This window comes from Phascolarctos cinereus, unplaced genomic scaffold (assembly GCF_003287225.1).
Source record: "Phascolarctos cinereus isolate Bilbo 61053 unplaced genomic scaffold, phaCin_HiC Scaffold_1;HRSCAF=81, whole genome shotgun sequence".
NCBI classification, from domain to species: Eukaryota; Metazoa; Chordata; class Mammalia; order Diprotodontia; family Phascolarctidae; genus Phascolarctos; species Phascolarctos cinereus.
This window is the reverse complement of record NW_027555514.1, coordinates 113450405-113463307: the sequence shown is the minus strand read 5'-3', so window position 1 is coordinate 113463307 and position 12903 is coordinate 113450405. Positions and strand designations below refer to the sequence as shown.

Below are 12903 nucleotides of genomic sequence, written 5' to 3'. Positions count from 1 at the left end.
TGTTTCAGCCCAAAATGATTACAAAATGTATGTGGCAAAAGAAATGTTTGTTCCAGGACAGACAGCATGACCCAATTTTTTCTCCTCAAGAGTTCCACAGAACAGTTTCTGCTACACCACATACATTCCTGTCCTTCTCCCTGACACACCCAGCTCATGACCTGCAAATTTTCAGTTGCATAAAAGTATGACAAACTTGTTAATGATATACCTACCAAAATGTTTGTGAAAATTTGGATAGGCCAACCAATTTTTTCTTAAAAGCTTACTTGTCCCAAATTTGCTCAAGACCCCCTTGCATTATATACAATATTACAAAAGTCTCAGTGCTATACATGCATATCTACATGTACACATACATATGCAGATGTAAGTGTATAGATACGTATACGTTTATAATATATACATTATGTATATATATTCATATATGTACATATAACATTCATTGTTTACATTTGTAAATTCTTCCCTATGCTTAGCGTTCTGCATCCTCCTAATTCGATTTAATATATCCTGCACCCAAATTTACCGGATGCTTTTTCACGGAAAGTAACGTAGATTACTTTTTCCTTAAGAGGAGGCTGCTACAAACGTCTTGGGCCAGGATCTTCCTTTCACAACTCAGATCTGGGTGCAACCTCCTGCACCCGTGCCCACCCCCCGACCTCCCCATCCTCTGGCCCTCTGCTCCTGCTCGGCCGGGGCCTCCACTTCAGTCATTTGCGGTCCTCCCCTCCCCTCACCAAGCGCTTCCAAGTTCTGCGGAGTCATAAAACCGTTCCGCTTGTCACTCGGGGGGCACATGCACAGCTCTCATTAACTCTGGAGCTCTCCCTCGCCCCCCCCAGAACACGGAATAGGGGAGAGGGGGTACACGGGTAAATTACCCAGATGCGCGATGCCTCTCCGTGGTGCCCGCTCAGCCCCCGCCCGGGATGCTCCTACCTACTCCAGTCTTCGGAGCTTGGACCACCACTGACCCCGCCCCGTCCCCGCATCCTTCCCGGGTCCGCCCCCGCCTTCGGCCCCGCCCCCGCCAGGAGCAGGGCCCTGCGGACGTCAACGCGCCCTCTCCTCCTCCCCTCCCACCCGGCGGGCACGTGACTCGACACGCGTCAGCTGCACGCGGGTCCCATCAAAACAAAAACAGAGGCCGGCCCGGCGGGCGTCGGCGGCGCGCCCCGGAGGGAGGGATCGCGGAAAGGGGGGAGGGCGGAGCGGGAGCGAGCACAAGCGCGCGCCCGCACGCCCGCCACCGCCGCGAAGGGACGCGGGCCGGGGCCAGGGCCGCGCGCCGGAGGCGGCCGCGGCGGCTCGGCTCCGCTCCGTAGGGCCCAGCTCCCGCGTCAGCCCAGGGGCGGGGAGCCGCGGGCGGCTGACAGCCTGTTTACGGCACAAGCTCCGCCCGTGTCCTTTTCTCCCTGCCGGGAATGGAAGCGGCAGAGTCTGCCCCCGGGGACCGCGCCCGGAAACCGCCGCCGGGGGACAGGGCTCCGGGGCGCGCCTCCACCCCCACGGCGCATCCCGGTCCTGCGTGGGAGCGGCCCGGCCCCGGATGCTGCCCCGGCCAGCCAGGCTCTGTCCCTCATCCCCCGCGCCTGCCCCACGCGCGTCCTTTCCTCATCTCCGGGGTTGTCCGTCGTTTCCTCCCTTACGCAACCGCTTGAAAACGGCTGAGGGCAGGGACCCCCCACCCGTGAATACGTGGTAGGGGCACTACTAGTACCTTTCGCCCCCAGCCCCATCAGCTTTTTAAAGGATGGAGGGCCAGGGGATGGTGGTAGGAAGAATGGGAGTGGGCAGGCAGACCAGGAGGCATGAGTTCCAAGCTGTCACCAGCAATCACATCCCCACCCTGAACACCCACCCACCTCATCTTAGCTCCGATCCCCCGCAGGGTGAGAAGGAGGAGGAGGAAGAGGAGGAGGAGGACATCTTCTCCCGGATACTCTGGAGCCCGGAGGAGAACAAGGTCCGTCCCTTGTCCCTTAAGGCTTCGCAAACTTCCCACACCGTCCTAGCACATAGAAAAGGAATGAAAAAAAGTAGAAAAAAAAAGTTATTTAAAAAAAGGAATCCCCTGGGCCGCCACACACACCTGCTAAGCATCCAAAGCGCTGCCGGCGGCCGGCGTTGCCCACCTTGGCTGGAACCCTTCGGCCCCGGAGCCCTCCAGCAGCTGCTGCGCGCGTGGAGGGCGTGAAAGTGAGCCGGACTCGCAGGGCAAAGTACGAAGGGGCTTCGGCGGAGGGCGCTTCGGCGAGTGAGCCACCCTCGTGTTCTTCAGCGGAAAAGGGGGAAAAAAAAGATGAAGCAAAAATAAGGGAGGCATCTCAGGGATGTGGTGCGAAGGTTTGCGGAGAGGGAGCGAAGGCACCACCCCCGGACACGCGCGCCCCCTCCCTCCGCTTATTTTTGTTGACAGCAAAGGTTAAGGGTGGGGGTTGTAGTGGGAAGAAATGAAATAGTTATCCCTAGGTTTGGGATGTTGTTCTCCGAGGGGTGGAGAGGTGGGTTCTTGAAATGGAAACAGCCTTCTCCTCCCTTCCCTCCCCCCCTCCCCTCCTCCTCCTCCTCCTCCTCCTCCTCCTCTTCTGTTTACCTCAAGTTTGAATTTTATCTGCGCAACATTAGCTGGAATGCGGACATTGAAGAGAAAAAAAAAAGCCACCACTCTCTCAAACCAGCAGCAGCTCCGGAGGAGACATGTGGCATCAAGCCACCTAATTGGGGGGTTGGGGGGAGTATGAAAGTCCTCTTAGCCACCCAAACATGGCAAAATCACCTCGAAATCCCCATTTGATGCAACCAATCCCTCCTTCCCTCTCCCGTCTTCCTAAAATCGGTTCCTGGGGCTGCTGGACCCCTCCGGGGAAAAAGGAGAGGAAAAAAAGAGGGGTGCTGGAGGATGGGAAAAGGAAGAGTGGGAAGGAGAGAACCACAGACCAGAAGAGAAAAAAGTGTTACTGATCTGCCGCCCCCCCAAAAAAAAAAATCAACCCACCCGAGAAACCGAGTCTAAGAACTCCTTTTCCCAACATCATCTCTTCTTTTCCCTTAATTTAAAGGAAGCACAAGGCAAGTCATTAAAGCAAAGGAGAGAAAATTCTCCTAAAGTCCTGTTGGACCAGCTTCGGCTCCTATAAATAACTTACCTTTGGGTAATTGACACGCCGCTAAAAATCCTTCTCTTGTTTTCTTCCATGTGAGCGCAGTGGAAACGGGAAAAAACAGATGCGCATGTATCGCGGCGGCTCGTATTCTTCTAGAATTTCCCCTTTTTGACTATCACGACTTTGGAGACAGGTGCAGTCCTGGAGGAGGCTGGTGGAGGAAAGTTGGTCTCTGCCGGGGTCTTGGGGGCGGGGGGCTTGCAGGATGCGGGCGTGAGGACCCCTGCCCTCCACCCCTTGCCAGTTCCCCCATCCCCCGTCCCCCACGACGGACCCCTCTCCTCCTTATCCCAGAGGCGGCTGCTGCGTGTGGGCTGGTCTGCAGGGGAGGTGGCGTAGTTTCTCTTCCTCCCACCTCTTCTCACTCACTTGTTTTTGTAGCCCTGGGCTCCCCGAATGCTCTCCGCTCCACAATGTTGTTTCATTATATCATGTCCATCATGTGACACCGGAGAGGCCTCTCTATGGAAACTTAAAGGGGACTCCCACGTGACTCTGCAGCAGCAGCAAGCAGCAGCAGCAGCAGCATCAACAACAGCAGCGGCAGGACCGGCGGCGGCAACAGCGCTGGTCTCAGCACCACCCACCAAGCCCCCCTCGCAGCATCCCCGAGGGGCTCCTGGGGCTGCGGAAGGGAAAGCTGGGGCGCAACAACAACCAGGGGCCAATCTTCTTTCTCTCTCTCTTTTTAAGAGTGGCTTATTACACTAAACAGAAGAAAGAGCCGTGCTTCCTTAAATCCTTCCGACATTCACAAAACCCACACGCTGTTAGAAATGACATCTCAGTATTTCCTATTTCATGTTTCCCCAAACGTAATGAGTTCCCCAACAGATATGAGTCATTTTAAAAGGCTGAAAAATAAAAAAAAAAAACCAAAAACAGGATTTTAGCTTTCCCTCTGCAACTCTAATCTGATTTGTGGTGGAGCAGCAGCCACCAAACAGTAAGACTACAGCACTAATAACCAGGCTCCCTTGAACACATCATTACCAACCCCATCACCAGCCCTAAAGCTTTCTAGAATTAGAATCCCCCCGGTAACTGTGTCGATGATGCATGAGGGAGGCAAAAGGCAATGCAGTTTTTCTCTTCCGCAGCTAAATTAGGGTTTGGGTGCTGACAGCAGTAAAAACTTGTTTTGTGTCAGGAAGCAAAGTTCTCAGATATGACCCGGAAGGTACAGATGAAACTAAGGTGTTAACTTTTTTTTTTTCAGTTATTTTTCGGGCCACTTTCTTTCAGACCAGTGAAAGGTGCTCCATTTGTAAAATACTTGGAGTGTCTTTGTGGGATGAAATATTATTTTAATATATTTTATATAAACATCTCATGCTAGATCATATTAAAATTATGTAAAATTACACATATGCCAGATTTTGGAAGCAATATTTCTACTTATAGGGACTTGTGAATGTCCTTTGAAAGAGTGAAGAATGTATTCAGTAATCTCATCATTCTGACACATTCTTTTCCAATATTTAATTAAAGTTAACTTTTTAGTTCTCAAAATGTATTCTAACTTGGTGGGCTTAGGAAACTGGGAGAGGAAGAAGAAGAAAAAAAGATGGAAAGGGAATCTCTTAATCAACGGAGACTTTGCTGTCTACACTGACAGAGGAAGTTCCGTTTCATATGCTTTTTTCTATACTGCTGGATCACAGATTTCTTGTTACCTTTTCTCTCACATACCTCTGCACTGTCAGAAAATTTCCCTGAGTTCCAAACCTTAGGAAGACTGTCATTTTACCTCACAAAAGTTAATGCTATGATGTCTTGTGTATTTTGCAGGAGAGAAGTAATAACTGCTTCCCGTTTGGACGGATGGAATTATGTAAAACTTCGCAGAAATACTGAGGCGAAGAAACTCTTGAGCATACTTTCACCAATTTTCCCCTCAGGCTGCCTCTGTCCTTATCCCATTTAATATCATATGATAAAACTTTTCCATTGCACCACTTCATATTCTAAAATGTTCCCATAGGTTACCTCCCTCCCTAATTAATGCTTTCATTCCATATTTATTATCCCTGTTTTCTTTCTCCTGGCATCAATGTGAGTACTTTCTCTGCTAGCATCTTAACTCTAGCCCCTCAAAGCTCTCCACTCCCCTTTCTCTCTTCCTCCCTTCCTCCCACCAGCGCATCCTTTCCCAGACGTTCTCCTCTCGCCTCTGCCTCCCCCCAGTCCTCCAACCCCCGACTTCCCTGAAGCGTCGTCTTTCTCTTAGTCACCTACCCAATTCCCTCGCCCACTACCATTTTCTATGAAGATACCCCATCTCCTACTGATGTTCCCGCTTAGAATCTCCTCAAACATCGTGACCCCAATTGCCTATGCCCCATCTTATTCACCGCCTTTCCTCTCTCTGGCCCCTCTGCTTCTCACCTCGGAGGCTCTAGCCCCACCTTGTTCCCCCGTAGGTAGGCAGGGAACCAGCGCTCTAGAAGCAGGGGAGTGGGGGATTCCCCTCCTTTCTACGTCTCCTTCTCCTCTCCGCCCCCCGCCCTTCCTGCGTTGCTGCGCTTCCTGGGCCACTGGGTTTGGACTACTGCAGCAGCTGCTGTTCTGCTGTGTCATGGAAGGAGGCAGCGGGCAGTGGCTGGAGCACAAGGGGGAGGAGGGGAGGAACCTGATCTCCGGTACCGAGGGGCTGGAGGCAAACGCCCAGCTCCCACGGAGCCGCCTTATAGCGGGGCAGGTGGCAGCCCTCCTACCCCGGGTGACACCCACCTCGGGGATCATGGTAAGTAGGGCGACCTAGGTGGGAGATGGGCAGGGAGGTAGAATGTGGAAACAGGGGAGAGCGGGTCTTCACCGTCAGCCCAGCTGAGATGGACACAGAGCTCTACAGCTTGAACCCAGAGTCGGACCACGAGAGGGAATGATTCACGGCCTGAGATGCCTCATCATCACTGTTTCATCTTATCCCATCAGCCCTGGCGCTTTAGGTGAATAGGAGGAGGAAACACCGGATTCCTGTAGACTGAGGCTTTAGTTTTGCTACACTTGTTTATAATTTGCCTTACACAGGACTAGGGAAGGGGATGAGATGGGAAATCTGCCCAACCCCACTTTAGCCCCGAAAATAATACTCTTGGCCCAACGCCTGAAAGAAACAGCCTTTGGTGCTATTAAGCAATCGATAAGAAAAGCCTCACAGACCCCCTTTAGAATATGTTTGGGGAAGTGTTGGGTTAAAGGAGAGAGTGAATTCTCCTTCATTATTATATTCCCTAACCCCTAGCAGACTCACAGGTTCATATTTAAACTCCAGAGGGACTTAAAATGCTGCTTGCTAACAAGTTCAGCTCCACTGTCCTATACTGTCAGGGAATTAAGACACCCCACACTGAACAATAATGCATTTAAGAATAGGCTGGAGCCATAGAAGCACATTATGTCCCTCATAAGAGCAGTTAATACAATATTTTTTATAATTTTCTATTTCTAAGGTATCCTTCACCCAAAAATATCAGACCACTTTCTAAGCATTTTTATGTCTCATCCATACATTTAACATGGGATTGAAGAAATAAATTGCAGCACAAAAAAAGGCTCAATCCCTGCCTCAAAAGCAAATGCTGGAGGTAAAAAGGCCAGGTTCCCTGTACTTTAATCACGATGTTTTATGCAGATCAGTATCTTAGGGGTGAGTATTAAAAAATGAGTGTCATTATTTAAAAGCTTTCTTACTTTTGTATAGCATCCTGATTGTTTATGTAAATCTGATTTTTTTCCTTACTGTTTTTCTTTATTTGTCTCATGGCTGTGGACAAGCAGACTAGACTGGTGAGGTTGACTACTTAATTTATCACGGTAGATTTGTCTTCAAGGAATTACAGGATCTTAGGATAACAGATCTAAAGCTAAAAGCTTTCTAGTCCAATCCCCAAATTTGATGGGAACTGAGACTCAGTTGTAAGAGGTGGGATAAGACTATACCAAAGCTATTTTCTTGTAGTTCAAGTGAACCCAACAAACATTTATTAAGCTCCTAATATGTGCAAGTTAAGGCAAAACAATAAGCACTTATTATGATCCAGTTCTGTGCCAGGCACTGTACTAAGTGCTAGAGATACAAAAGGGAGGACAAGGAAGCCCAGTCCCTGTCTCCAAGGAGCTCACAGCTTAATGGGGGAGACAACATGCAAACAACTATATACAAACTAGATATATACAGGATAAACTGGAGAGAACCACAGAGGGAAGGCATTAGAATTAAGGAGGATCAGGAAAGGCTTCTTGTAGAAGATGGGATTTATTAGCTGAGATTTGAAGGAAGCCAGGAAAGCCAGGAAATAGAAATATGGAAGGAGATAATTCCAAGCAGGGAGGACATCCAGTGAACAATTATGCTAAGTGTTGAAGATAGAAGGATGAAAAACAACAATGTCTTTTTCCTTTACAATGTTTATAATTTAATAAGGAGCATTGTACATGCACACAAATTAGTTTAACACAAGGCAGGATGTTGTAACCCGTAGCCCACAGTGTGCTAAGAGGGGAAAGAAATAGATGAAGTGCTATAAGAAAAATTTAAAGATCATTTTTAGTTGAAAGGATCAAAGAAGGTAGTACATAATCCAGGCTTTGAAAGAAGGAAAGAAAAGAAATTTCTGTGACAAGTAAAAACATTTCCATGAGCCTTAAGTTTTTATACTTTTGAAAAATGTTTTTTTCCTCTCTCTCTCTCTCTCTCTCTCTCTCTCTCTCTCTCTCTCTCTCTCTCTCTCTCTCTCTCTCTCTCTCTCTCTCTCTCTCCTTTTTCCCCCTTTTTTAAAAGGCAATTGGAATTAACTGATTTGCCCAGGATCACACAGCTAGTTAGTGTCTGAGACTGGATTTGAACTGAGGTCCTTCTGGTTTCAAGGCCTGTGATATCCACTGGAACACTTAGCTGCCCCCAGTTTGTTTCTGAAAGGGCAATTCACATTGAATCTCAAGAGCTGACAGAACTTCAGAAGTAATATAGTCCAACCTATACCTGAACTATGAATCTCTCTAAAATATACCCAATAAGTACTCATCCAACCTTCACTTGGAGACAGCCAATGATGAACTTACTAGCTTCCCCGACCCACCCCCTACAAAACAAGTTATTCTATTTTTAGACAGTTCTAACTGTTGAAATTTATTTCCCTGTATTGAGGTAAAATTTTCAATCAATAGATTCTAGTTCTTCCCTCCAGGACCAAGCAAAACAAGGTTAATGCCTCTTCCAAATGACAGCCTCCAAATATTTTAAGACAGCAATGATGTTCCCCCTCTCCAAAACAATTTATCTTCTAAGTCAGCAATATATCTCAGTATCCTTCAATTCCTAGCATCGCACTCAGCATATAGTAGGTGTTTAATATTTGTTTAATAAATTGAATTGAATTCATTGTGCGTTATACATGGGTAGATAGTTTCTGATGCAATGCACTTATCTAATTAGGGGGAAGAAAAAGATCTTTTGAAGTAGATTTGTATGATGAAATGGAAAGGGCACTGGCCTGAAAGAAGGAACACTTGGGTTCTTGCCCTGGCTTTGCCACTCATTATTCATTTAACAATTCAATCAACCTTGCTGAGCCTCAGTTTCTTCATCTGTAAAATGAGGGGCTTGAGCTAGATAATTTCCAACTTCCCTTCTGGCTCTAACATTCGATGGATATCATTGACCTGACCAAGCCTTTCTTGTCATGTGCTTTCAACTTTAGCTGGATCTACTTATATTTATTCTTTTAGCACATAATTTTATACTCTAATATCCTACTCAAGAAGGCTTTGGGAGGAGTAATAATGGGAAAGAATTGGCTCCTGACACATCATCTTTTCAGTGTTAATTGCTAGACCATTACTTTAAATGTATTATGTCTCAATGCCCTTAGCTAAAGCAAAGGTGACTATTTATAAAAAGGGCAAGCAAAGAAACATAAAAATTTAATCACCAGATTTTACAATCAACAGTTATAACACATCTAAGTTCTTTGGTAAGGATGGTGAAGTGGCTACTAAAGGAATTGAAGATACTAACTGAGCCCTCAAGAAACTTACCTTTGAAAAGTTAATAATCTTGCTAGCAGGAGTAGGATAACATTTCCAGTTCTGGCTTTTGAGATTTTAGGGTTTCAAATGTTAGCCATGGGCCTAATGTTTATTATCAGGGAATCTGAACTTTTACAAAAAACAGTTCATAATCTACAACTCTGGCCTTCTCCATTATGGAATTTAGCAGTTGACCATTTCCTGTTATTAAGGGCAGATTTTCTCAGTTGAGAGCACTAAATTGTGGAACTCTTTACAAGAAGTTGTTCAACAGAAACTGGAAATTGATACACTCAAGAAAAGATGCAATGGCTTTAGCTTTTGAATGAGTAAACAAAAAAATGCAGAGTCCCATGGATTTGGATCTAGAACAAACTTGGTTTAAGAAAAAATAGTCTTTCTTCTGTTCATGTTTTGTTCTTTCACTAAATGTTGAGCTGTCATAGTACCCCAAAGGTTCCTGGAATGCCTTTCCCTAATCTCTGTTCATCAAAATTCCATTCATCCTTCAAGGCATACCAAAAATTTCATTTTTTCATGAAGCTTTTTCTTATTCTCTCCAACTAGACTTGATCTCTTCCTCTGAACCCCTATAGGACACTTATGGCTCTTATCACATATATAATTTCCTAAATTATAATTATTTGTGGACTTTTCTTATTTCTCCAACTAAATTATAATATTCTTGAGAACAAGGTCTGTGCCTTAGTCATTTTTGTGTTACCTCCTAACTGTCCCTGAGCTTATGGCATACTGTCCATAATAGGAGCTCAATAAATATTTGCTGAATCAAAGTGTTTTGATGAGTAATACCCATCACCTTATCTTGTCATTATGAGTCATCATCCTCTTCTTTTAAGCCCCAGGTGTTGACAGAAACAGGAATTTGCCTTTCTTCTTCTCTCTGATTCCATCTCGTCACCTATGGTCAGTTGATGATAACTAAGACCATAGGAAAACCAGTTTCTTGTATTCTCAACATCCTCAAAAACAGCTCACAAGGTTTGCCTAACCTCAGTTTCTCAACAGTGGAAATAAGAAGTCTAGAAGAATGAGAGTGGTAACCTCTTAGAAAACCCATTTTGATTCTCAACCTACCACTGATATTTGGGAAAGGCCCAGCTGCTACAGAGGGCGGAATGCTAAGGGAACAGTCATTGGCATTGGCATTGGCATTGGCATTGCTCAGAGGATGGTGGGGGAGGCAATCAAATGAGTAGCTTATTTTCTCTCCAATGAAAAATCACCTTATAACGTTAGTTTTATACACCAGAATAAGAAACAAATATATTGAACTAAAATGATGGATATATTTTTATAAATTTTATTGAAGTGCTGCTATACCCCATTATTATTTACTTTTAGAAAATTGTACATGCAGATCATGTCACTGGAGTGTTTTTAAGCTCTATGCTTTTGACACTATCAATCCATGTTTTATAGGAATCATAATTTTTATTTCTTATGTTTATTTGAACATATATGTGATTACATTTTACCTATTTTGGAATAGAATCTATGTCTTCTTAGTCCAGAATCCACTCAAGCACATTGCCTCCCTATTATTATACATAGGTATGTATATTTTTAAAATTAGAAATAAAAAAATTTCTACCACTTGACTTTTTACTAAATATACAAAGATGACATTGTCTTTCAAATCACATTCTAATGGATATTCATTCATTCAATATGCATTTATTAGTAGTAATAATAACTAGAACTTATGTAATGTTTTAAGGTGCTTTACATATACTATCACATTTGATTCTTAGAACCCTGCAAGATAGGTGATATTATTAGTCCCATTTTAGAGGTGAGGAAAGGGAGGCTGAGAAAAGTTAATTGACTTGCCCTGGGTCACTCCACTAGTAAATATCTAAGGCAAGATTTGGAGTCGGGTTTCCTGACTCCATTCTTATCAACTGTGCCCCCGAGCTACCAACAAATTTGAATAACTGGTACACATATAGTACCATACTGTGTACTTTGGAATATACAAGAGAAGTGGAAGTTATATATATATTTGAAAAATAAAATGATTCCAGGGTAATATAAAGCCAAGGTAGGGATTTGGGGGAAAGGTTTTTATATTCACATGATAAGGAAATTCAAAATAAGATCACCATGACCAGGCAAAGTCAAAGAAGTCTTCATGGAAGAAGCAAACCTTGAGATAAAATGGAAACTATGAATCAAACATTACAATGTGCCTTTGAAATTACTCAATCTGAGAATGTTTCCATATGGAATATATTATTTCTATACAGTATCATGAAACCTAACAGATCATCTAATGTATAATAGATTAATATGTCTCTTTTGTGACAGAAGTTCAATATGGAATCCACAAAGCCATACAACACTAATTTGACATTATTTTTCTTCTTGATCACTGTTGGTTCCATATGATTTCCTCCAAATAACTAGAACTTCAAAAAACACAGTAACATCAATCACATATGTCTCATTTTTATTCCCATGCTTCAAGACAAAAAGAGTATATCTTTAAGGTCATATTTAGAGTCCATAATGAAATCTATTATCTCTCAATCTATCAATCCATCCATCTGTTTCATTTAATGTGGCATTCAATAATGAGTTTTATAACAGAGGACATACATTTAAAGCTTATCTTAAGAAGACAATACCATATCCAATCAGTTATGAGTCCTATCCTTTTTTTTCCAGTATCTCTCATATTTACCTTCCTTTTCTGTTCCTGTCATTACTACGACAGTTCAGGTCCTCATAAACTTATTCTTAGCCTATCATAGTTGCCGCATCGTTGTTTTCCCCATCTACAATTTTTTTCCTGCCCACTTTGCCATCAATCCATCCAATACATCGAACTTGATTAATCGTCCTAAAACAGATTTCATTATGTTACTCCACGGCCATAATCTTTCGGTGACTCCCTATTGCCCATAGGATGAAGTGTTGATGTTTTAGCTTGGCATTCGAGGTTTCCATGAGCAAATCTCAGCCCACTTTTCCAGCATTATCTTCCATTACTCTCATACACAGACTGTCTCTTTTAGTCAACTTAATGTATTTATTGTCCCCCAGACACAATGTGTACTTTCTTGCTTTTGCTCACATCATTCCCTCTGCCTAGGACGTTCTGCTCACTTCACTAGCCCCATTCAAAGCCTCTACATCCTTCAAGCCCAGATGAACATTCAACTCCTCCTTGAAGTCCTTCCAGATCTCTCCAGCCAACAATGGACTCTCCAGCCAACAACGGACTCTGAACTCATGACATTTATTTTGTGTCACACTGATATGGCAATCCCTAGATTCCATTGATGCCCACCTCAGCTCCCACCTGTTACATGAAGCCTTTTCTGATCATCTCCCTCCTCAAATCATCTTATATTTTCCTCTCTGTTCATGAGTTGTATCCACCAGTTTAACATAAACTCCTTGAGCATCAGGGCTGTTTCATTTTTATCTTTGTATTCTTAGCACTAAACATAGTGCTTTATACATAACACATATTTAATAAACATTTGCTTAATCAACTTGATTATGCTCTGCCTATGGCATTTCTTGTATTGTTATGTTATATTATGTCTGTGTCAGCCTAGCTAAATATAGAGAGGCTTATCAATAGGCTGGCTACTAGCTGATGAATTTTTTGGTTAAGACAACCCATGAAACAAAGAAAAGTACAAAATGGCCTTATGTCCATATT

General features: G+C 44.1%; 1 protein-coding gene and 1 long non-coding RNA gene across 4 annotated transcripts in view; one reads left to right on the top strand and one right to left on the bottom strand.

Annotated features, from left to right (window-relative positions):
- LOC110219149 (uncharacterized) overlaps positions 1-4136 on the bottom strand; it is a 256993-nt gene extending 252857 nt beyond the window's left edge. For 2 of the 3 annotated variants that reach the window (XR_013486297.1, XR_013486295.1), the window contains exons 1-2: positions 3156-4136; positions 1872-2017 (exon numbers count right to left, since the gene is read on the bottom strand). This is a non-coding gene — a long non-coding RNA (uncharacterized LOC110219149). The remainder of the gene's footprint in view (positions 1-1871; positions 2018-3155) is intronic. The other variant, XR_002327532.2, reaches the window with a different exon arrangement.
- A 740-nt stretch (positions 4137-4876) lies between these two features.
- On the top strand, positions 4877-12735 carry LOC110219176 (uncharacterized). The gene is made up of 2 exons (XM_021002317.2): positions 4877-5919; positions 12325-12735. Exons 1-2 carry the CDS (start codon positions 5440-5442, stop codon positions 12382-12384), a joined length of 540 nt encoding a protein of 179 aa, XP_020857976.2. The 5' UTR covers positions 4877-5439; the 3' UTR covers positions 12385-12735.
- The last annotated feature ends 168 nt before the right edge of the window (positions 12736-12903 follow it).

Coding starts and splice junctions, on each gene's coding strand:
- LOC110219176 (XM_021002317.2), top strand. CDS start 5,440: ATGAAGATACCCCATCTCCTACTGATGTTCCCGCTTAGAATCTCCTCA. Junction 5,920..12,324: donor CACCCACCTCGGGGATCATG/GTAAGTAGGGCG, acceptor CCCTCTGCCTAG/GACGTTCTGCTCACTTCACT.